Source organism: Lycorma delicatula, chromosome 6, assembly GCF_047948215.1.
Source record: "Lycorma delicatula isolate Av1 chromosome 6, ASM4794821v1, whole genome shotgun sequence".
Taxonomy (NCBI): domain Eukaryota; kingdom Metazoa; phylum Arthropoda; class Insecta; order Hemiptera; family Fulgoridae; genus Lycorma; species Lycorma delicatula.
This window is the reverse complement of record NC_134460.1, coordinates 6737112-6763447: the sequence shown is the minus strand read 5'-3', so window position 1 is coordinate 6763447 and position 26336 is coordinate 6737112. Positions and strand designations below refer to the sequence as shown.

At 30.0% G+C, this 26336-nt stretch overlaps 2 protein-coding genes across 2 annotated transcripts in view; both read left to right on the top strand.

The window, feature by feature from the left end:
- Positions 1-931, top strand: part of LOC142326260 (superkiller complex protein 3-like) — a 31557-nt gene extending 30626 nt beyond the window's left edge. The window contains exon 10 of the mRNA XM_075368581.1: positions 758-931. Coding sequence (XP_075224696.1) covers positions 758-894 — 137 coding nt within the window. The 3' untranslated portion in view covers positions 895-931. The remainder of the gene's footprint in view (positions 1-757) is intronic.
- On the top strand, positions 925-26316 carry LOC142326265 (uncharacterized). The gene is made up of 5 exons (XM_075368599.1): positions 925-931; positions 4341-4463; positions 8828-9082; positions 16664-16887; positions 25866-26316. Exons 3-5 carry the CDS (start codon positions 8903-8905, stop codon positions 26314-26316), a joined length of 855 nt encoding a protein of 284 aa, XP_075224714.1. The 5' UTR covers positions 925-931; positions 4341-4463; positions 8828-8902.
- Positions 26317-26336: the final 20 nt, after the last annotated feature.

Sequence of the window (26336 nt, the reverse complement as noted above, 5' to 3'; positions counted from 1 at the left end):
TATTAAGGCATTCTGTAATAGTCGTTTTAATATTGGAGAGACAGGTAGAAGGGGAAAATTGTGCAAGCAGGCAACATTTGGAATATGTAAAACAAATTATTAGGGATGTAGGATGTAGGGGGTATACCGAAATGAAACGACTAGCACTAGATAGGGAATCTTGGAGAGCTGCATCAAATAACTGTCAAATAACTGAAGACAAAAAAATTACCAAGAAGTATACACCCCTTCATTTTGACGAAATGTATGACCCAAAGTCGGATACCACTATTTAGAACACTTAAGTAAGAAAGAAATAGGAAGGATTTTAATACATTTTAATCTCTGGAAGCAAATATAAGATAATCAGATCTTAAGTGGTCAAATTTAGATTAGCTGTAAAAAAGTAACAACACAATTTATGAAATATGATCCTCAATATTTCCTTATAATGGAAACTTTGGGAGTAACATCACAAACCTATTTTTAGAAATTAAGTTTATAGAGATCTAAGAAAAATAATTCTAATGGGTAATGTGGATGAAAATAATGGAGGAGTATTACAGAAGGCTAGTCCTAAGTTTTGCCATTTACTAATTTGATAAAATTTGTCTAGTGATTTGTTATCACTAGACTCTGATTTAAATCTTGTGAACTTTATTAGATAAGATTTGACTAGGAATTTGAAAGGGCATTTATTATGTTTATTAACATATTATGATAATGTGTTTTATTGATAAAAGTGTTGTAATTGTGATTGTTTTATTTGATGTTACAGAAATTAATGAAAAACCATTGGCTCAGCATTGTTTTATTCAGTCAATTTTGAATGAAGAAAAAAATGCTGTTGCTTGGACTAATCTTGGTATTTTATATTTATATCAATCACTAACTATTACTGATTGCAGACATTGATATTTCAACATAATAGCAAATATAGGTGATCCCATTGGTAAGCCTTCTGTTTGTTAACACTTATTCTCATATTTAATACTCATAGTAATTTTGAAGACTCTCATACTCAAAAGTAATTTTGAAGACAAATATTTCTTATAATAGTAATTAATGTGTTCAGCTAGAAAAAAAGAAAAAAAATTGTACTAGTTTATATCTAAATACAATTATACAAATAAAATGATAAAGAAATTATCAACATATATGATAAAATAGATATAAAAAAGCATATAAACCAAAAAATCACATTACTAAATATTTAAAAAATAACAGTAATAAAAAAATAGAGATAAATTAAGAGGAATGTACAAAATTAAGTGCGACAAATATAATAATATTTACATTGGTAAAACCAATAAAAAAGAAAAAGTACATTTTTTTTTATAAATTTAACATTGGTAAAGGGTGTTGGCAGTTGTTATTCAGCAATGAATTTTTCACAACATTGTGGATAAAGTAAGTTTCCCATCCAGTTTATTGCAGGCATTTTTCAGTATTTAATTTTATAATAATAAATAATTATGTGACCAGTTTCTAGGAAATTCTGGACTAAGCTAATCTCTCTGGTCTTATATCAGTAATAAGCCAATCTATTATTATATTCTCAGTCTTTCTTTTAGTTTGCTCTGTATATACCAAATTAAAATTATTTTCCTTACAAATTAATTTGTATATGCTCTGCTCTTTTGACATGGTTGTATTTATCTTAGTGCTTTTGAAGGACAGAGGCTAATTTCATAGACCTAGCCGAACATTAAAGTTGAGATTTTTAAAGATCTTTTTACCTTGCTGTCATATAAACGGGGCTAATATGCAATTTTTGTCCACATTTTCTGCAATCCTGCTGCTCAATTATTTTTAAGTAAAGTTGTTTTAGGACAGGGACAGTCATGACCGTTTTTAAATTTTAACTATGATTTTTTAAACTTTTGACTTATGTACTAATTTTAAATCCTGATGATGGCTTCCATGTAAGCCGAAAGATCTAGAGTACATATCAACATGCTGTTAAGGTGGATTATATTAATTGTTAATTTATTCATTTAATTTATCAGCAGTACCATGTTTGAGAAACTAAAGTTGTTTTGCTGTATTTGCTCAATGTTTTGTCAATTCTTTTCTTTATAATGTTAATTATTTTTTTGATAAAACCATTGAATTCAGCTTTATGTTTATTAAAATTCATTTTATTTTGAGCTTCTGGGCTAATTGGCACCTGGTTTGCTGTATGAACCGTTTTCATTAAAAGCTATCATCTTATGTTGTGCAAGATAAAAATATAATAATAAAAAAAAATAAAGGATTAAAGATTTATTTATTCATAAAATAAAAATGTGGAAAATTAAATTCATTTCTTTAATAACAGAAAAATTATGTACAGCGATAGATAATATCTTTAATTCAAATACCAAAGCATTTTGTTTTGAATTATTTAATTATTCGTAATTTATATTAGGATTATAAATAAATAAATTTTGTAGTTTACTTCTCATTAAAAAATTAAATAATGTTATAATTACTTCAATTTTGGAAAAATTAGCAGAATTTGTAACAATAAATCCTAATTTGTGTTATTGATCTTGTTGATATACTTATGAGTCAATCCTAAATGTATAATAATACCAAAGTTTATAATTTCTCCCGAATAACTTTGAATTTTTCAACTTATCCTTGTTTATGTACCTGAGATATTCAGGTTGTTTTATAACTGTCAAGACAAGAATTTGCTGACCTGGTTTTTTATCCAGCATAGTTCTGATGATAACAGAAATCTGAAGAACAAATCTTACAGCCTTTAACAAAGTCCTTGACTCTGTTTTGTGCAAGGGTTGGCTATCCAACCTTTTGCTGGGCTACTTGGCTTAGGAGGAGTAAGGTGTGGCTTTTTTGTAAATCAAGTTTTAGAGTTGAAGTGTGAGTATTTTGATGTGTTTTCTTGAATGATTTCAACTAGCTACAATGCAAATATTAGACAACTTTGCACATTATCACTCTATTTGCCGGATCCAAAACCTTTTCTGGATATGCTCCCAGGGTTCATTTAAAAATTGTAGAATCATAATCAATAGTAAAGAAAACAGAAAATTTTGATTGGAAAAAGGAATGATATAAGATGACATTTTGAGCTCACTTTTTTTAGTTTCATGAATTTAATGGCAAAAGAGGAATTAAGTGTTATACAATTGGAAATTGCAATTTAAAACTAGTGTAATACAATTTCTTTTTATGCAGATGACATCATATTGTTTAAGAAGAAACTAAACAATGTTCAGGAAGCAGTATTAGAGTAGGGTTACAACGTAGAAGAATAAAAGTTATCGTTGGGAGTATTAAAGTAATCAGGATTGGATGTGAGAATGAGGAATTGATTATAAAGTAGAAAGATGTAACACTAGAATAGATTTTAAGTTACTAGTATTTAGGAATAATAATTCATGAAAATGGTATAATAAAAGAAGAGACTGAAAGAAGAGGAGATGATCGAATTAAAAAAGTTAGAATTTAATCTACTAAAGTTTGTATATTATATTTGTAAAATGAGTAACATTTATACAGTTATATAATATATATATTTAATAATGAAAAGTATATTTATTAGAAAAAAATCAGTCTGTTTCTTCTTAAGTACTGTGTGACTTTGAGAAATAAATAGGAAAGCAAAATAAGTAAAGCATCTAAAAGAGGATGGACAAAATGAGAAAGGATCAAGTTAGAAATTATAACAAAGAGAAAGTTCATCAGCCACGATTTGTAACTGAAACACGAGAATGGATGAATCTGCTCCACACAGCACAACTTCAAGATTGGAGAGCTTCAATCACAATCATGAGAGCAAGGATACCATTCATAGCAAACAAATTATTTCTTAGGAACCAAATGCTGTGTTACTTTCAAAACAGTAGCAACATGTTAATTGCTGGGTGGGATGTGGGACTTCTTGGATGTAGCGTAGAATCAAAATAAATAACAGCAATATAAAGGTCTATTATCAGCATAATATCTAATCCGCATGAGATATCATGAATAACAACAAAAGATTATATATGATAGAATGATCGTGATCCTTTGTTGATCGGACAAGATTTATCATAAACAACTGTATTTATCACAGCTAATGCGCATTTATAAAAAAATAATTTAATATAGCAAGTGGTGGACTGCAAATATTCGTAATAATGTTGACGTCCAGTTTAAGTTCTGTCAGTGTTTCAGTCCTTGTGAAAACTTGTAAAAGATTTGTTAATTTTAGACAATTGGCATAATCAATAAAATGGGACTTATTTTTTCAGTTTCTATCAATGGTTTATTTATATTGGCATAATATTTATCTACTCGAATAAAACTTTTTAATCATATAAATTTTTTGTGCTGTTAATAATAATAGTAATGTATTGTTTTTGTTACAGAAAAATGATCCTCCACATGATGTAGGGAAAAACGATCTTGATACACCAGCATCCCCACCTCCTGAAAATCTAGCTGATGATAGCCTTTCTGATGAATTGTCATCTAGTTACGTCTCAAAAGAGGTAATTTACAATTACAGTATTATCTGTATCTCCTTTCCTAAATGCATGTAGAAAAGCTTAGTATGATATGTTACTATAAAATTGAACAGTTACTAATTAAATTAAAAGATTTGTTTTTATTTTTTTTTGTGAATTATAGACTGTTTAAAACATTTCTTTCTGAACATTTAAATAGTTGAGTTGAAGCAAAACATAGTTCCATGTGTTTCTGGTTTAAGTTTTTTATAAGCACCAGTACTCTAGATATCTGTAACGAAATTTATTCATTTTAAATGATCTATTAGAACTACAAGGGAGGGAAGAAAACAGCATGTTTTTGGTTTTATTTTTCAATGTAATCTCCACAAAGCTAATACATCTTTCCTACCGCTGCTTTAATTTAGTTTTACCATTTTTATTATGCTATTTGTCAAGCTCCTCAAAATACCAACTTAACAGCATCTGTATCTTTTTCATTTCTTTTAAATTGTTGTCCATGAAAGCATTTTTTGAGATTATGAAATAAGTCTCTGGGTGCTAAATCTGGTGAATACAACAGATGAGCAAGCAATTTGAACTTTAGTTCATTGATATTAGCTATTGTGATGACTGATGAAATGTGCTAGTGCATTGTCATGGTGAAACAACATTTTTTTTTTTGCTAATGTGGTCTTTTTTTTTTAACGTACATGCTCTTTTGATATTTTAACAGATAAAAATTTAGTAATATCAGCTAATTCATCTTAGAAAATTGTTAAGTAAAATCCAATAAGAAGTACGACTTATACCAAAATAGATAACAAAAGCAACTTGTGCTGGAAATATTCATGAAAATTAAACAAAATAATATTTTACAATCTATATTTAAATTCTGTTTTAATAATTTTAACGTTCGGTTCTATTTTCAAGATTTATTTGATTCTCCGCTTGATGTATGTTGAATAATTTTGGTTTTCAGTTTGAGAAATACAGGTTATAGGTTGACGTTCTATTTTTCCAGAGTGTTTTGTTTCCTTGGTCACTTGTATATATTTGTTATAAAAATGATTGATTACTAATAGAAATCAGAGCAGCCATTCTGTTATTATGATGGTACAAAAACAAATCACCATTCTAACAATAGTCCAGTAATATTAGCTCTTTTAAGTATATATTTTACATTAAGGTTTTCCATTAGTTTTAGTTCCTGTTGTAGTGTATTGAATTTAGTGAAAAGTTGAAAGATAACTGTTATGAAGATCTTAGTAGTGCAAGAAATGTCTTTGCACGAGAAATTAGTGAAAGTAACATTTTTTGTACTGCATTTGTAAACTAAATTCCTTACCTTGCATGAATAAATACATTTACAGTGTTATTGTGTAAATTGAATTTTATTTAATTCAAGAGAATATTGTGAAATGAAAAAGTCACCAAGTTCAATATTAAAAAACTTTTCATAGTTTTATGGTAATGATTATTATAATTATTTAAATGGAATTAAATAAATAAAATTAATGTAATTTTATTAAATTAATTATTTGTTAATTATTTATTTAACTAAATAAATTGACTGTTAATAAATATAAAACTGACCATAAGTCTCAAAATATTTTTTGTGTTCAAAGTTGTGTTATTCTGTTTCTTACTTATACGATATTATATGAATAAATAGTAAGCAAATTGCATTCTAGCAGCTGAATATACGATGTTTGTTCAAAAACTGGCTGAACTTTTTAAATTGCATACTCCGACCACCGTGCATACCTAGCTGCATATCTTGCTAACATATTGTCTTTTACTGGGTTCTGATCTATGCGTTAGTTATTGAGAACTATCAGTTGAGTGAGGTCATGCATAAGCTGCTCATCAGATTAGTGGAAAGCAAAAATGAAGGAGTTGGAGGAACAATGCGCCTCCGTGAAATTTTGCATAAAACTGGGGAAACTTTCACGGAAACATTCTAAATGCTTAACCAATCATACAAGGATGACTGCATGAGTCGAACACAGTGCTGTGTTTGGCTTAAGCATTTTAAGGAGGGCAGAAGTTCAGTTATGTTAGGGTTTGTGTATGTGTGTGCATGTGCATGTGTGTGTGTATGTGCACGCTCATGATGGAGGGTTAGTTTCATGTGGAAGTGAGTGTTGCTGGTCTTCAGCAGTATGTGTCTGGAGAATCATTGTGTTGGTGTTTTATACTCCCTGTGTCATATATTGAAATGTGCATTCTTTTTAGTCTATATTCCTACGCATTCAATGTATACTTTATTAGACTTTGTGTGTGTATACTTATAAACTTCAAATTGTGATTAAAATACAAATCTTATATATTTACAATTGGTATTCATAACCATTATTTATGCAGTCCACTATCCAAAAAAAAACTTTTAAGCAATAATTCAGAACAAGCATCAACATAAATTCTTAACAAGCGTTTTATGTTCTACACATTAATTTGTAAAACTCAATACTCTTCAAAAGAGTAACAATTTTTTTAGTCATCAATTTTGTTGCAGCTCTCCAAGATTCAAAAGATTTCAAAAAGTATTTCCTTTTTAACATTCTTCCATTCTTCTTCTGTATTTTCTACCTTATCTTTTTTACTAAGACCTGTTGCAATGTCCTCTTCACAGATCTTCTTTACTTCCTCTTCCTCAAGCTTCTCTAAATTCCAGCAATTCATCTGGCACCTTTTCTTGAGGTTTTTAAACCCATTCCATTTTATTACCACTAAATTATGGTAGCTATCAATGTCTGCTCCTGGAGATATGCATTGCAGTCGACGAGTTGATTTCTAAAACTTTGCTTAACCATCATATAATTTATGTGATATCTTGCAATATCGCCCAGCTTTTTCCACTATTCTTCTATTATGACTTTTAGACTGAGTGTTAGCAATTACTAAACTATACTTTGTGCAAAACTCAATAAATCAGTCCCCTCTCATTTTTTTTTTTGCCCACCCAAACTCGCCCACAATATTTCCTTTCTTGCATTTTCCGATGCTTGCATTCCAATCTCCAGTTATTATTAAATTTTCATCTCCTTCTATATGTTTAATTGTTTAATCAATTTCTCTACGCACTCTAACTCATTGTCATCTTGGGCACTTGTAGGGATATAGACATTAACAATTGTTGTCGGCGTAGATTTTGATTTTATCCTGATTATAATGATTCTATTGCTAAATTTTTTGAGATACTCTACCGTCTGCCGTATATTCTTTTTCATTATGAAATATACTCTTCTTGCCTGCCCTTTGTTTGACGCTGAGTTAATTGTTCTAAAATCACCTGAGTAAAAGTCGTTTTTCCCTTCCCACCAAACCTCGCTAATTCCTACTACATCTACATTTAACCTACTTTAAATTTTCTAACCTTCCATACTTTTTTAGGCGTCTTAACATTCCATGCTCTGACTCGTAGAATGTTATTTTTTAATTTTCTGATGACCCCTACTTTAGTAGTACCCACCCAAAGATCTGAATGGGGGACTAATTTACCTCCCGAATATTTTACCAAGGAAGGCGCTTCCATCTCTTTTAAATGAAAAAGCAGAGAGCTGCATTTCCTTGAAAAAAAAAACAGCTGTAGTTTTCCATTGAGCTGAGTACTGCACAGCTTCAGCTATGCAGTAATCAGAAGATTGAGTGACGATATGGCTGTTTAAGTGCTGCTGATGTACACCATTAACAACTACTGAAAGAGATGCTGCCCTCTTTCAGGAATCTTTCCTTAGTCTGGCTCTCAAACACCTCTCTGATATGGTTACACCTTCGGTCCAGCTAATCTGTATTACTGAGCACTCATGCTCCCTCACTGTCGGCAAGGTCTTATGATTCATAGTGGGAGAACAATTTTATTAATTGTCATTAATTAATTTCATTAGAAATTAGGTTAACCATTTTCTGGTTAACAAGAAAATGGTGTTTTATAAAATATAAATGGTTTTTAAGGAAATAATTGATGGTTGTTTTTTAATTACCTCAAAATATTCAGTATATAGCCAAATGTAATTGTGATTACATTTTCAGAGGATTTAATGTTAAATATTTTCCAAAATTCCCAGATTTTTTCTTTTCATTTGACTATTGTAATTGTAAACAATTTATTATATATAATAAAAAAAAAAATTAAAGCATATAACAATGGTGTTAATAGAAAATTTGAATTCGTATAGATCAAGGGATTACTGTAATTCTGTAGTAAAAAAAATTAAATAACATTGTTATTACTCTTATTCTATATATTAAAACAGGATTATAATAAGTAGTAAGATTTTTTTTTGTCATTTAATTCACTTTCATACGTTTAATTCTATATTTTGAGATTTTTGGAAAATTAATCATATTGTTTTGTATTTTTATTTTTTTAAATTTTAATTTTTGTTGTATGTTATTTTGTGAAGGGTAAACCAATAGAGGTGATATCATCTACAAAGAATGATACTGGATTCAGTTTAGCTGATTTTTTAAAGTCCTTAATGCCATCGCAAGACAACACTCAAGCGAATAGAGTTACATCCAATGAAATTGAACCGCCTGGTATAGACACTCCTGTAATTGATACTTCAGTACCTCCACCAAATATCGATGAAAATTTCCAAGAAAAACTTTTGAATTCAAACCTTCCTCCTAAATTTCCTTCGTGGAGTGATTCACAGGTATTTATTGTTTGAACTCATTTAACAAAATGATTATTTTATTTAGTCACGAGTCATTTTAATCAGTTTTTATTACTTTTACTTAACACTGTCAGTGTGGATTCTTTTCTTGAATTTTGATACCATCTCCTATTATTACATGACTACCACTGAATACAGCTTTTATATGTGTTTATTATTACACGAGTGTTCACAAGTAGCTATATTTTATGTCCCGATTGATTAACCCATTCACTGTCATGAACATATAAAAATACTACTTGTAATTCAAACTTTTAGCACTATCTAATTTAATGGTTTTAATCAGTCCTTCTCTTATTAATATATCAAATTGATTTTAGTAAAATGAATTTTTTTTTCTTTTTTAAGCAAATGCTATGAATAATATTGCTTCTATTCTGTTCTAAATACAGTAAACAAAGAGAGCGACAAGGCTTGATTCATTGTACCGTTTTAGCAGTATGTATTGCCATTAATAATGACTCCTACTTTTCTAACATGTGAAAAATGTAAATACTGCAAACCTGTATGAAAAATTTAATTTAAAATTAAAAAAAATAATTATTTTTAAAATTTGAAAATATCTTCATTCATCAACCAAAACTGTGATATAGGTCTAAAACAAATTTGACTGTGGTCAGATAGTAACTTGACTTTAAATAACATTTTTTTTTGACAGAATACAATATATTACATCGAAAGAAAATACTTACGATTTAATAATTTGATTAAAAGTGTTCTTTGTAGTCAATAAGTTAGGTATACTGTTAAAAATGATATATTTTGTCATTTATGGCTGATGTGGGATTTTTTTTTTTTTTGACAGTGAATGAGTTATAAGTTTTCCCTTCCAAATGATAAACATGTGTTCAGATTACACTATCTTAAAAAAATTAATTACTAAATATTATGTCCTTTTTTTTTGTGTATTTTTATATAATTTAACCCGCTCAACATTCCAGGGATATGATGGAATATCTACATTGTTGAGTGAAAACAAGAAAAATGTGAAATGCTCCATACATTATGAGAAATATTTTATAACTATGTAATATCCCATTACAAAAGTATAACCTCTTAATAGTCTTGTGGAAGAAGGTAAACTATTGTGATCAGAGACAGTTGCTGTGAGTTGATTATTTCCTTTATTCTTCTCTTGCCGGTTCCATTTGTGATATTATATTAGCGGTTTCTAGATTTCTGGAAGAGGAGCCTCTTTTTTATGGGGTCGTGATACTCCATGTTTATGAACTGTTTCCTAATTAGGGATTGTGTAAAAACCAAACAAGGCTGAGATAGCTGCTGGGTAAACCCAGGCACCCTATCCCTCATAAATTTAATTTAATGAACTAATGTAGTCATTCAGTACAGTTCAACTAAATATTGAAAACTAATCACAGAATAAAAGTTTTGGTAATTTTAAAATTTAACGCTTTGTCTCTAAATCTTCTTAAAAGTAATTTTTGTAATAAGAACTGTTCTTAATAACAGTTTCACTTCCCCGGTCTTTAACAAGCTTATGGGCTGGTAAACCGGTAAGTTTCTGTGGTATTCAATTAGTATATAATTTCTTACTTATATACAGCTGATTTGTTGACACCTTACAAAAAGAAATTTCTATTAAGTTTTTTGTACATAACCGTCCGTTTTTTCTAGTATGTCAAAGCAGTCGCTGTTTTATACAAACATACAATGGCCACATTTTTTATAATCGTGTATAAAATGGTTAATTTTATAATTTTTTCAAAGACCTCACCAACCGGTATAAATAATCTAAAAATATTCTGTTTATTGGAATCCCCACTTGACTGCTATTATTATTTTTCTCCCGCTATAAGCTGAGAAGGTATAATTGCAGAAGAATCTTTGGAAAAAGTATACAGCCTCTGGATATGAAAAAAAGATGACTTCTTTTATCATGCAAATGGATGGTAGTAAATGATTGTGGAAGTGTTGTGTAAAACGCGTGGAGAAAGATACTTATGAAGCATCTTCTACATCGAAAGTTATATAAGAAGAAGCGAGTGAAGACAATAGACGTGTTTGCTAAGAAATTCTACCGGTAAGATCAAATAGGAAGAATGAGAAGCCCTAAGAAATGAAACTCCAACTTAACGTTGGAGATTTTCATTAACATTATGACTATTTGAGATTTATTAATGACCTAATAAAAGACGGCAGGCAATCGACTACAGATGATGTTTTTAAAAATTGTTTAGCTGCAGTACATTTTCTTGTTTACTTATTCATTGTTTATTGAAAATATAGATTAGTTCATTAGTGTAATTTTTTAGCATATATGTTTATTAATGTTTGAAAAAAATAGATACAGTAATATTGTTCAAGATATACTGTGAAATCAGTACCCAGCATCTTTTTTTATGCGTAAAATTTCCTGTTGTTTGGAGAGGACAGGACATTTTTGTGCCTGGTGTTACAAGTATGAAAGTCGGAGTTATGTTTCAGTTCTGATGATAGCTTATCTTCAGTAAATAGTACAGTCCTGGAAAATATAAATGATAGAAGAGTGAGGGTTCTAAAATATCTTAAAGAACTCTCATGAATCGCCAAGTATAGTTGACAAATCACATGAATGATCTTTTTATGAATAATAAAATCTTTTTTGCTATTAACAGAATTACCCCAAGAAATAACAACATAATTTAAAAGGGAATATACATATGTTTTAATACATCATCAATAGAATTCTCTTGTTCATTATACATGACAGTGTAAGTACAACTGAAAAAGTCCAGTTTAATTTAGATGACAGAGATTGGACCTAGACCTTCCAAGTAAGGGCATCATCAGTTGTGAGACCCAAAAAATAAGCAGAGCTTGAAAATTTCAATGGGGTATCAGTAACTGTTCCATGATTCAATTGAAACCTTGTTGCTTGTGTTTCATTGGAATTAAGTAGCGAGCCATTAGCCAAAAACCATTCATTCATTTTGATAAGATCAATAGTAACTAAATTGGAGAAAATGGAATAATTTAGATTTGTAAAAGCCATTGTAGTATTTTCAGCAAAGGTAATTGGCCTCAACAGACATATTGAGTTCGGCGAGTCATTTACATAAATCAGAAATAATATTTGCCCAAGGATAGATCCCGTAGGAATGCTATCAGGTACCAACTCATAATGTGCTATTACTGTTAACCAGACATGAATATTCTGCATCAATCTTTTTATTCACAATAAAATTGTGATTATTTATAAAATACAAAAATCTAATCGTGCGAATGTAAATAGTCCTTGCATTGTTTAGTAACAAAATATTGAAAAGCAACTAAACAATGAATTATTATGACTTATCGAAAATAATGAATAGCGCTTAAATACATTAAAAAAATAATGTAATTAAAAGCAAATGATAAAATTACATTGATGTTACACCTAAGCTGTGGGCAAACAAATAAGAACATTCTTTATTCCAGTACTGCTAATAAAATGCCATAGAAATACTAAAGAAGATACCAAGCATCGAATCCAAACAGATTGGAATGTGTGAAATACCCTGTGTGAATGTAGCCTTGCAGTCATTTAAAGGCCAAATATAAAAACTTGGGCTATCCGTGCGTGTGCAAGGGATTGGGTGTGTTAAATTTAAATAATTTTTGTTAATTTAAAAGGAAACAATTTTTTTAAATTATATTTAATATCTTTTTTTTTGTCAAAGAAGTTATTTTTTTTAAATTTAATTTTTCTGACTAATAATTTTTAATGAAATAAAACTTGATAGCTGCTTATACCATACTAATTAGCATAACTAAAAGAGTTTTTATCACAATACAGAACTTCAGCCACTATTATATTGATTGTTCTGGCTACTACAATTTCAGTTGAAGATTTGAGTTTGAAAAGTTGATTTTTATTTCCTCTATTTTAGTATTAAGGTTACCCTTCTTTATTATTGTTGAAATAACACTGCTCGGAATGTAAAAATTAGACAATCTTTATATTCCGCATCATCACATCGTTTGTTATCTTGCATCACCGTGTAACCTATGTTTCATATACATCAAATACACATCATAGAAGTCATTAATGTATCTATCCTGTGAAAATATTTGTCTGTGGTAATCCACAGAAATTCACTGCTAACATTTTCATTTGGTGTGTTATTGTTGATGTGTATGTTGTAAATTGTATTCTTGTTATATTTATTTTAAAATTCAGGAAAATTTTTCTTGCTCAGTCAATTTCTACTTATATGTACATTGCTTGTAGACTCATTATAAAAGTGACAGTTCGTGATCTGCAGATATAAAGCTTTACCTGAACAGATGATTGGTGTATCGTTGTTCAGTTATGTCTGTACATTATCTATTTTCATATAAAGTAAGTAGAATTACCTTGAATTAAACTAGTTACTAATTAATTGATCTATATGTGAGATATAAAATGGGGCCTATGATAAAATTCTATGGGATGCCTGCTCCCACAAATCTGTCTTAATTTTCTAATAATAAATAGAATTTAATCCTCTGAATTTATTTATTTCATTTATTATCCAATTTTTAAAAAATACAGAATTTTTTTATGTGTATATATATATATGTGTGTGTGTGTATTTTGAACATTGTATAACACTATATCAAACAATTAGTAATACGAGGGTCATTCAAATATAGTTTAGAGCTTCATTAATATTAGATAAAATTACAAATAAATACCTTATTTTTCTAAATAGTTTCCTTCAATAGGAACACATTTTCTCCACTGGATAGGTAACTTCCTGATTCCTTCATCAAAAAAACATGATGGCTGCCTCAGCAACCAATTGCACACATGCATGCTCGACTGCGGCATAGTCTTTAAATCTTTCCTCTCCTAAAGCTTCTTTCAGCATACCAAACATGTAGAAATCACTTGGTGACAAGTTTGGACTTTTCTGTGGGTGTTGAAGAAGTGTCCAATGAATTTAGTGAGTTTATCGTGAGTCTTGAGTTGCCATGGAGTAGGAGGATGTTGTGAATCTGTTGCCGGCACTGTTTGTTGCTATGAGCAGCCCTGACATCATCTAACAATTGGCAGTAATATGCCGAATTTACGGTTCTTCGTTCATGCAGTTAGTAAATCAGCAGCATACCTTTTTAGTTACCAAAAGACAGTTACCAGAAATTTTCCAGCTGAGAAGTGTTTTATGGCCTTGATAGTGCTCCTCTCACTTTTCCAACACTCCATACTGTTCTTTTGTTTTATGGGGTGCAGTTGTGAACTCACATTTCGTCGCAGGTCACAGTACGGCCATTAAATGCCTCCCTTCACCTCAAAGCAATTCATAAGCTGTTGACAGATATCTTTTCGGACATTTCTCTATGTCTCATGGAACCCACACATACCCATACGTGAAACCTACCTTGCCAACACTTTTTTGTATCCAAGAGTGTCTCTCTTTTTTCTGTTTAGCCTCTGGAACCACTGTAATGTATTACTTCGTAGGATGATATATATGAATGTGAATGAAGGGTAGTCTTGTACAGTCTCAGGTCGACAGTTCCTGAGATGTGTGGTTAATTGAAACCCAACCTCCAAATAACACTGGTATCTACAATCTAGTATTCAAATCTGTATAAAAGTAACTGCCTTTACTAGGATTTGAACCTTAGAACTCTCAACTTCGACATCAACTAATTTGCAATGAGTTAACCACTAAACCAGCCCAGTGGGCATCCAAGAGTGTCTGACAACATTATATGCACACTCCCAACACTTTCACCCGCCTCTGATGTAATTTCAGTGACAGTCATCTTCCACAAGGTCATGAACTTCCTGAATCATTGACAATGGTCTGCAGATTATATTCGTGACTTTTGTTCTCCACTGCATCACAGCCACCTCAAAATTTTTTGGCTCGGTTAAACATTTGACAGGGTAGCATCTCCAAACTGTGCCTAGAGTTGAGTCAAAATTTCAGAGAATTTGACACCTTTGTTGGCAAAAAATGCTAAGTTTTGCTCAAAAGATGCTAATTCGTTACACAACTGATGATGATACCTCCTGCTCAGATATTCTGCTACTGACAGGAATGTTACCTACGAATGTGGCTGGCCAGTTGTTCCCCTCCACACATATCCACCTTACTACCCACAGTGCCCTACCACATTTACTGCTGTTCCTCAATCCACACAGAACAATTCTGGTTTACATATCAATGACCCTCATAAATATCTAAATGCACAGTTCAATAAAAGGTAAGAACACTCACTTATATGTCTGCAGTGCCATCAGCATCAGAGACATTTTTAAGAATACACATAATTATAAATAAAATATAGTTATTTTTGTAAAAAAAAAGTTAAAATTTTAAAATTATTATTAGTATGATGTATATACTATTATCATATTTAAAACTTATGTTCACACCATGGTTAAATAAACTATCTCACATTTTAACTATGGTTTTTTTTTTAAAAAAAAAAACTATTTTTAACTATATATTTTATTTATAATTTTGAATTTTACAAAAATTGGTCTGCTAATGATGGAGTTAAGCTCTGTAAGTGCTACAGACAAATAGGCAAGTATTCTTACCTTTTATTGAACTGTAACTGGTGGATTTAGATGTTTATTTGTTTATATTTTATATGTATATATATTTATTTATAAATTTTATATATATATATATATATATATATATATAATATTAATAATAACTATTTTTAATAATATTAAAAATGTTATAATTTATTATTATTTAATTGTTTATATAAAAATTGAATTTTATATAAATTTTCTGAAAATTCAAATATTTTATTAGTGTAGGGGATTTTTATATATATATATATAGTTTTTATATACGGGTGTGTGAACTTGCAGTCCCCAATAGAGCATGCAGCAGGTATCAAAAGTACCTGTGTGTATGTCTTGATTAGTAAATTAAAGAGTAATTCATTGTATAAATTAATAGTTCACTTGCTTATTAAATTTGTACTTACATTTTGAAAATGAAATAATCTACATAATTTAAAAAAGTAAATAAGGTAATGCTATTATTTATTTTCTTATTCGACCATTAACGTAGCTTAATTTAGCAGCTGTACTTTTTTTATTTACAGTTATTGGGTGTTTTTGATTTCCTACTGAAAAGCCTCTAATTATAACTATTTCCCTACTTCAAAGCAATTTCAAGTTGAGATTAAATTTTCATTGCTGTTGGTATTTTTTCTGTTTTTATATATATATATTTTTTTATTTAAAATAAATAAATTTTTGCCTGCTTTCAAATAAAAGATTGTCTTATCATTAAAGATAACATTGTATTACCATTTTTATTTACAGTAAATAACCAATATGCTATTGTCTAATCATTGTAGCTAATCCTAATTTATAAGAATTTACTTTTTATTACTTTTTTGTGCTTAATCATTTTAGAGAGTTCAGCTTATAACGTATCACCACTGGTGATCTGGTTTAATAGAATAATAAAATAGCAAATGTGATATATTAAAATATTAGCCTGTGAGATTATGGAAAAGCAAATTGGTAACATGAGGTTTGTTTAGATGGCTAAGATATTTTATTTTTCCTTTCTTAGGTTTCTTTTTTCATATTAACTTACCATTACTTTTGTTTAGGCAAGTTGGGGAGAAGGTGTTAATTCACCACCAGGTTGTAAAGAGGGTTTTGGAAACTCATTGGACTATGAAATTCCAGTACCAGAAGATAGTAGTGAAGACGATGTGCTGAGGCCTCCACCAGCAGTTGAAATTGACCACAGAAATCTTATAAGTCTGACTGGTTCTCCGTTGAATAATGACAATAACCAATGGCAACCACAACCTGTTGATGTTGATTATAGGTAATAATTAATTTTAAAATTTAATACAATTTTATCTTTAGTAATAATTTCTCTGAACGAAGTATATTTGCACGAGGTTAAATACAACTTGTTTAGTAGCAGTAGTCTTATTTTTAGATTTTTGGGTTATTTTTTTTATTTGGATACTCTGCTGTGAGTTCCAAAATTTACATTCATTGTAAGAGAATTTTGTAGTTTATCAAAAAATTAATGAATTTTTGAAGAAAATATTGCTGTTACACAGCAGTTATGGTGAGATTAGCAATGGGAATCATAGTGAAAAGTTTACGATGAATTTAGAATAATGTGATTTTAATACTATTTATTATTTATAATATAGTAAGTTAATATTTTTAAGTTAATAAATATTTTTAATAATTATTTTAAGTAATTACCAATATACATCTTTTCCTTACATTTATTCGTTAGACTAAATTGTTTTACTATAATTGGCATACAAAATTGTATGCCAATTTTACAAACCAAAATGTTTTGTAAGCACTAAAGCTCACACTTTATTATAATGATCATTTTTCCTTGACTTCTTCTTTTACCCTGTGACCTCTTTCTAGCCCTGAGCTGTTATTGTTACTTTTTTTTAATGTTTTCATCTTCTTTTGTGACCAATTCTTACTTTGTTAACCCAACAGGGTTTTTGGTGAGGGAACTGTTCATCTTGTTAGTTTCTGTTCACTTTGTTGTATATTTTTCAGTGCTTTTATGGTGTATGTTACATGATCCAACTTTTTTCATTGCGTGTATCATTCTTTGTTTGAATGACATGGGTTTTCTTACTATGTATATTTATGAAACAAGTTTAAAATTGTTATGGTATGTAATTTTTTTTTCATGTTTTATCAAGTTTTTTAAAACCAAATGAAAAAAAATAAGAACACTAGCTTCCATTAGACCTGTAAAGATACAGAAGGAAATGAAATAGAATGAAGAATGTCCAATTTTAGTTTATAACTGTGCTGCAATATTTTATTCTACAACAAAAAAATGATAATATTATACATAGATTATAATCATGAAGAAAAGAAAATTCTCGAAAATAATCAAATCTTGAAAGTGGAGTTTTACTAGGAAATCAAATAGATGTAATTCAGTATCTGGGAGTAGTAGATAAGGTCACAACCCAAGTTTTTACCTTACTTTCTAAAAAAACAAACAATTTTAATGTACTTTTTTAACAAAAACAAAATAGAACAGAGAAAGTTTTGCTAGATTGTATAGAAGGTGTAGGATGCAAAATCACATTTTAAGACTTGGAAATTTTTCTGAGGACACATTCCAAGAAATCATTTAACATACAAACATAAAATTAAAAATCACTAACTGGAATATTGTAAGAGCTATTCATCTGATTAGTGAAAGTCCTTGGGTTATTATGTATATAACCTAATCAATTCTTTAAAATTTTGTTAACTTATTGTTGGTGATTCAGAGGCTGTAAATAGAATGACATCAGAAATTGTTTATCTCGTCTTGTATTTGAATTATTACCATTTACTTCTTTTGCTTTCCTATAATTAATTAAACAGCTTAGTGTAGTAAAGTAAATTATATTTTATTTCTAAAACAAAACATATAATATTTGTTTTAAAGCTTTTCTAGCTCACTTACAGTAAAAGAAAGAAATAACAATAAAATCAAAGCATAAACCAGCTTGTAACATTATAAAAAGATATAAACATTTTTTTTTTGCATTAATGATAAATTTGTTAATTTTATTCTACAAAAATACTTACGTTACTACGTTTAATACATTATTATTTTACCCTTAATTCAATTAAAAAAATTAAAAAAATTGAAAAGTATGAGTCATCAAAGGAATACCTCTGTGATGACTTGGTCACTTTCTCTATAACTAATTAAAAATATATTCCTGCTTGAACAACTTATTAATTTTCAAATAAATCTGAAATTTCTATGATTTTCATATTATTATATTGCTCATGAGGAAATAAAAATAATTCCAAGATATGTTAGGCTGGTGAGAGTAAAGAAAAGAATTAATAATAATAATAATCTTTATTCCACAAAATAAACAGATTACAAATGAAAATAAAATTATTTAGTTATAAATTCTTAATACATAAGCTTAGTAGACATACAACCAAACAATATAAAATAATAAAAGTAAACAATTTTTACATAATCTTGTGGAACTAGGTACTCCTTATAGTAATAATTGTATTGTTTGTTAACATCCATTATTTTTCAATGAGCAAAATAATAAACTAACCATTTATTGAATAATGGTCAAGTATGGATTTCCAAGTGAATATAAAAAATAATTACACAATACAGATCTTGCAGTACTAAAATTGCAGCTAGTGATAAGATTAAATAAATGTACATGCATACAGATTAAATAAATCAGAACCATAAATACAATACAAGAATACAGTGATAAAATTGAAAATGAAATTAATCCTAGATAAAAAATTGAAACAAAAATAATAACAAAAATAAAAATTAATAAAAATATGAAAATTTTAGAGTCATTGATTCCACCCACAATCACAGGCCAATCAATTAAAAAAACTCTCTAGATCTTCATTTGACAACAACCAATCATAAAATGATAGTGAAAACCTTTTAGAGTCTTCTATGGATTTAAATTCCCTGGGTAAGTGATTAAATGTTTTTGGAACTATGAATAAAAATGTTTAAATAATTCAATTCTTGGCCTAGGAGGAACTAGTCTAACTGCTTGCCGCAAAGGCCTCATAGCCAGAGTACCAAGGATCCTATCCTGTTTACAGCCTTAATAATATGTCATTAGTATTCTATAGAAATATATATGACGCAGTGGCAAGTTCTTAAGGCCTCTGAATAATGGGAAGGATTCATGTCGTTTACTTATTCTATAAATATAGTTTCAGAAATGCTTTGTTTTTGCGTTATTGTTAGCAAATATTTCTTTCTGATTTCTTCTCCAATGGTAAAATATTACCGTTATTACTTTTATAAGTATGAGGATGATTTGGAAAGTAACCTACATATAAAAAACCTGTATAAATAAAAATATTTTATTATATACAACTTAAAATTACAACTTTAACCATTTTTCAACATGCTCACCATTTAGACTCAAGAATTTGTCATAGCGCTTCACTAATTTACAAATATCTTCCCTTCATAAAATTCAGTCGCCTGAGTACCTAGCCAACCTTTCACGGCATTTTGAAATTCGTCATCATTATCAAAGTGCTGCGATGCAAGCCATTTCTTCATGTGAGTGAAGAGAAGAAAATCACTTTATATCAAGTTTGGGCTGTTAGGGGAATGAACAAAAATGTCCCATTTGAATTGATCAGAAGTTCTTGAGCGCTTTTAGGACGAGTGTTGTCATGGAAAAACAACACATCGGATGACAGCATACTGCAACATTTGTTCTGAATGGCTTGCTTAAGTTTTTTCCAAGTTTCACAGTAGACTGCTGCAGTAATTGTCATACCATGTTCTATAAAATGGACTGGATGAACTTTCTTGGCATTTCAAAAAACCGTAGCTGTAACCTTCCTCGTTGGCAAAGTTTGGCTGGTTTTTTTGGTATACATGGAGAACTGGTAATGGCTGCAGGCCATCGATTGTTTTGTTTTGGTGTTCATGTAGGCCACTGAAGTTTCGCCCCCGGTCACAGTTCTCTTTAAAAAACTTTCTCCTTCCATGTCATAGTTTGAAAGGAAGTCTAATTCAGAGCCCATTTGTTTGGTTCGATGAATCTCTGTGAGCATTTTTTGGAACCAAGCACAGAACTTCCAGTAGCCTAATTTATTGGTGACAATCTTGTACAAATCCATACAAGAAATGTGCGGGAATTGTTCAGAAAGTTCAGAGATGTTAAATCTTCGATTTTGATGCATTTTTTCATCAGTTTCACTGAAAAGATCATTCACATTATAGAAAGCCTAACACACTTCTCTTCTTCCTGGATGTTTGTCTTTCAAACAAACATCCATGTATCCAAAAAGAGGGTACAGTTTTTAAAAAATCATACCCATTGCCACACTACATCGCGTCATTCATAACGTTTGGGCCATTCACAGTACATAACTGATGATGGATGTCTGATGCAAAACATTTTGTGCTAAAGAAATCTTATGATAGCATGTACCTTGTATTTTGTAGGATTTTTTATTGCAGTGCTCATGTTTTTAGGTTATAACAAGCAAACGCGCTGAAGTACACGGCTCACACTAACACAGCTGGAAGCGCACTTATTCAGAGAGTACGCTGATGTTTCAGTAGTGGCACCACTAACATTACTAGTAGCGCTAAGCTACAATGGAGGTTACTTTCTGAAACACCCAGATAATTTTTACAAGTTAATTGGCAAATTTATAAAATGAAATTTTGTTTAAATATCTCATTTTTATAATCGGTTATTAATATGAAAGTTTTATATTTTTTATTATTATGTAACTTGATTAACTTAATTCACTGCTTTTAAGTAAGCTTTTAATTATTTTTCTTTTACTTATTGTGGATTGTTAATTTTGTTTTATAATTTTTTTACAAAATAAAAGATTTATAGTGTAGTTTGGTTTAAAGTTTCGACTTTTTGTATATATTTCAATCTAAATTATTTAAAAAAAAGGTCTGAATCATATACATTTTCCATTTTTGTAATTGATGCTATTATTGATGTATCGTGTACATCAGTAATATATGTAATAGATTATTATTGTATTGTATACAACAATAATGTATGCAAATAAAAGTGTGTAGCATTCAGACTTTATTTAACATTTCATAGCTCTGTTTCTATTTAATAATTTAATCCATATTAATTTACAATTAAATAATGGATCAAAATAAGGTAAGAACATTTTGTTGCATTTTATTGCTTAATTGGATTCATATTTTGGATTATTAAGATTTGAATACTTTGGTATATTTTACCGCTTAGGTGGATTCACTATTCAATTAATATTGATTTATAAATAAATATACACGTGGATATGTTCATTTTTCACATGCATAATGTAAATATTATTATTAAATTTTGAAGTAACTTTCAGTTTAGATTTTAAGCCCCAAGTATGGAAATATAATTAGTACAAGAAGTAATCCACAATATATCTATTTTCACAGAAAAAAAAATACAATAATAATAATAATAAAATTTAATCCAGAAAAAAAAATACATAATTGTAATTTTGCTAAATTATCAGAACATTCCTCTTTATGTTGGTTAAAAAAAAATTAAGTTATTTTTTAATAAGAACAAAAAAATGTTGTCCAATAATCCAATGTATTTATTTATTCAGTTTTTGTAAATGTACTGTCTAAATTTTTACCCATATTTTAAATAATGCCAAAACTTTTTTCTGTTCTGTAGGTTTGTAATATTTCTTGATAGTGCATTGCACATCTTAGGTCCTAAAAGACTGTAAAATCGCTAATGTAGAAGGTTTTCCTTCTACTATACCTTCCGTATTGTTGAAGGTTGATGGTATTTGCCATTAAATCTAGGAAGTTTATGCTGAAGACACCATTATAAATGATTTGTTGTACTATGTTGATGAATTCTTCTAACAGGATCAGCATTTTATTTGATGAAATCAATGAAAATTTTTCATTTGCTTCTTCCAACATTATCCATGGAATTGTCACTATTCATCTCAATTGTAAAAAAATTTATGCAAGGTGCGGTTTCTTGCAGACTTGGTGTTAAACATTTAAAAATCCCCATTAAGATGCTGCATTGTAATTTTTTAATCATTATGCAAAAGATGGAGATGAATTCTTTACACATATCATGACATTTTGACCCCTGTAAGAGAAGATTCCTGCCATGACAATCCCAGTTGCCACACACCACTCTCTCTATTTCTAGCACTGATGGGCTTTACCGGAGGTCATCGTTTAGAGCTTCTAAATCTGATTACATAACACTGTCATCAGTTTGGCCTCTCTCAGAATGTCACCGATGCAAATGCAAATGCCTCAGCAAACATTTCCATCTGTGTGTTTACTCAACTCTGCTCTCATCTTTGTATTAGGCTTCTTCCAATTTCTCTCACTTGCTTTAATTTGTAGTACTTTCAACTAACTGATTAACTGTTTATGGAAATGCGATCTCCGCGCCTATATCTAACATGAACACAAAACAACCATTTCCCATAACTAAATTTCAAACTAGATGTACTATCAAAAAAATTTATTCATTTCAATCTACTAGAAACATCTAATTTCTAATTCCATATCCCTTAAACAAGTGTTGATTGCAACAACAATTTTGTCCTACAGATAGATACCCAAATCCAACTCTTAATTTGTCAGACAAGAAATTCATGAAATTCTAACAAAACGTATTTACCATCTCTCTCTGTGCTGGTCTACTTTTGAGAGTGAGTCAAATGTCTTCACAGAGTTCCTAACACAATCTACCTTCATCCTAAAAATGATAAGTTCAGTTGACCAGGGTTTGATGCCAAAATGCTTATCTTGGCGAAGAAAGCACCCAAGCAGGTTCCTAGCCACCCAGGTTGCTCTAGCTATTAGAGCATCAAATTTCAGCCATCCTCTGCAGGGTCAGAAACCTAAGTAAGTATATTCGATTCCCATCAGGTTTTCCAAATAACTTGCAAATCAGCATTAATTCCTGCAAGTTCCCTTACTACTCTAGTACATACAGACTTGTAATTTGGACAGATATACAGGATGACTACTCTACAGGAAAATACCATGAACGTGACAGCCATTAGACGATTCATCCCATCTGACCTACCTTGAGGATGGAATGGGTTTCTGTTCAAACAGAAACCTTGGTTCTCAATTTCTCATTTGTGCTTGGAGGTCAGGTGGGGCCTATCTTTTTTGGCATCATAGTGTAGTTAGCACTCAGTGGCAAGGATATCAGTAGTCTTAACATCCGGAATAACAAGTACTGCCTTGCAAGAGGCAGTTGTATAGCCACCAATTACTGACAATTATAAGAGACACTGGGCTCCCCAGACATCATTTGGTGAGCCCAGACAGGTGCAGCATACAGCATTATAGCCTCATAAACACTGTTTAAAGATCATGCTTAGTTCTAAAATTTTATCTCCAATTGTGCTACTCTACAAATACCAAAGAAAGCAGCATCACACTTTCTTGGCAACATATTGAAAGAGCTTCTTGAATTGAAAATTCTCATCTAGGATAACATGTAGATACTTCTGAAGCAGGACATACCTAACTGGATGACATGACATTGATACATCACCCTTTGAGCAATATCATAATAGTTTTCTCTGGGCTGAACACCATCTTATGCTGTTATCTTCACAACTGGAATATGTTACAAGCCTGAGAAGCCCTGAACTCAATCTCACTCCATGAATTTCTTTAACTAACAAAAGCTCATCATCTGTATAAGTGATGATGCAAACCCATTGATTAATCTGAACCACATCAAAGAATCGAATTCAACAAACTAGAGTAAGGGTCCTATCATTGTATCTTGCGAACAACCTTTGGTTTTTGTCTTTTCTACCTCTGAGCTGCTGCCTTGAAAAACTTCTCAATTGCTGAAATAACTAAATACTACATTTAGCTCATTTTGGGTGCAATCACCCTTTTGGGAATGAAAGCTGAATTTTTATACCAGAGAGTAAACTTCAGTATATGATTACCTTGTTCACCATGCAAACCAAACAAATTTAAGTAGGAGTCTGTACTTGAATAGTTACGACTACTGTCTTCTGGAACCAAAAACGTCCTTCCTTGCTGAGTTTATGGTCCATTTAGCATAAGTAAATACTGATGCACATTGTAAAACAGTAACAAAATTGTGGTAGACTGTTTGAAATTGTAGAGAAGCCTGTTGTCTAGCAGCATTTGTTTCCTCTGTTACATTTCATGGTCTCATACCAATAAGAAAATACATCAGTTGCTTTTAAAACTGAAGTAGGAAATTTTCAACCAGCCAACCTGTACCCCCTCACCTGACCCCTAGTGGCTATCATTTGTTTATCAAACTGAAAGACCTTTTTTGGAGGAAAATGTTTGGGAGAGAATGATAAGACTTAAAACAGTGACTACTATCTTGGTGAACTGGGAACAGAGGAATATGATACAGGATTGCCCCGGTCAGAAAATTTGATAGATTTTCTTTTTATCATAAAATTGGTACCATTTTCTGGTTGGCCTTCATAGTTTTTATATGTGTAATTTATGTAAAAGTACCTTTACTTAAATGCTGTTTAATCTGATTATATTGTAGCAAACACAAACTGATAACCAAAGTCAATTCCTAGTTATTATTATTATTGATAATAATAACAAAAAACCGTTTCAGTGTGCAAATTATAAAATGGAATTTGTTTTTGTTTAACAGTATTTTGACTTGTAAAATTAAAAAAAAAAAAAAACCATCATTTTAGAAGCATTAAAACAATAAGTTTACTCCGTCTTTATGAAATCTATATAGAGTTGAAACCTTTCCATAATCAAGGGCTATATTATTGATAAGAGAGGAACTTGAATATCTTGATCCAAATTCTGTTTTAGTGTAGGCTTTAATTTTGTGAACAGACTTTTGGCAAATTCTGTTTTTTCATTTTATTCCAAATAACATAGATTTGGTTATATGTAACAATTATTTTGGGACCATATAAAAAAAGCTTGTTTTAAATGGGCATCTGTTTTAGGAAGATTTATAATTTATTAATTAAATTAATAAAATTAGTTTAGTAAGACTTGTTGAAGATCTGTTTACTATATAAAAGTTTTACTGGAAATGAAGGTTAATGAAAATTATTTAAAAAAATTATTATTATATACTATTTATCTTTATAATTGCTGAGATGGCAGGTTGTATGATGTATGATAATTGACCTCAAATGTTTTTCAAGTCAAAGAAGTCACTGCATGTATGCATGATATTATTGGCCAGTTTTATTAGGTGTTCATTTCTAAACTGATTTCATGATTATTGAAATTAATCTGTGATTTATAAATTTTTTTATCTGTTTTAGGAAAATTCCATTGCCAGATAATAGAAACATAGTTGAAAGTGTTGATATGGAGATGAGTGATGAAGAGGATCCTCAGTTACCAGGGTCTTTTACATCAGTAAAATTAAAACCACCACCTCTCACATTGTTGACATCATTGCAGAAAAATCAGCTGAACAGAAAAATTCATAAATCAGATTTACGTAGTCTACTGGAACCTCTTACTGGTGGGCAGAGCCAGTCCATATCGTTTAATATATCTGTAGCAAATAAAATATTAACAGAGTCTCCTTTGAAAGAAAAAGAAGAGCCTAAGAAGAAATTACCTTTACATAAGTTGAATCCTTCTCCTCCAAAAAATATTATTGAACTCAGTGAAATAATGCCACCTCCATTGCCTCCTAAATGTCAACTAAACCAGAAATTCATCCAGGGAACATCGGGGTTGAAATCACTAGTCAGAAATCTGTGAATCGTCTCCCCAATGAAGAT

What these genes read in the sequence shown, in the direction of transcription:
- LOC142326265 (XM_075368599.1), top strand. Translation starts at nt 8,903, where the DNA reads ATGCCATCGCAAGACAACACTCAAGCGAATAGAGTTACATCCAATGAA. An exon ending in CTTCGTGGAGTGATTCACAG is followed by an intron (nt 9,083 to 16,663) that starts GTATTTATTGTT and finishes ACTTTTGTTTAG; the next exon opens with GCAAGTTGGGGAGAAGGTGT. An exon ending in CCTGTTGATGTTGATTATAG is followed by an intron (nt 16,888 to 25,865) that starts GTAATAATTAAT and finishes TATCTGTTTTAG; the next exon opens with GAAAATTCCATTGCCAGATA.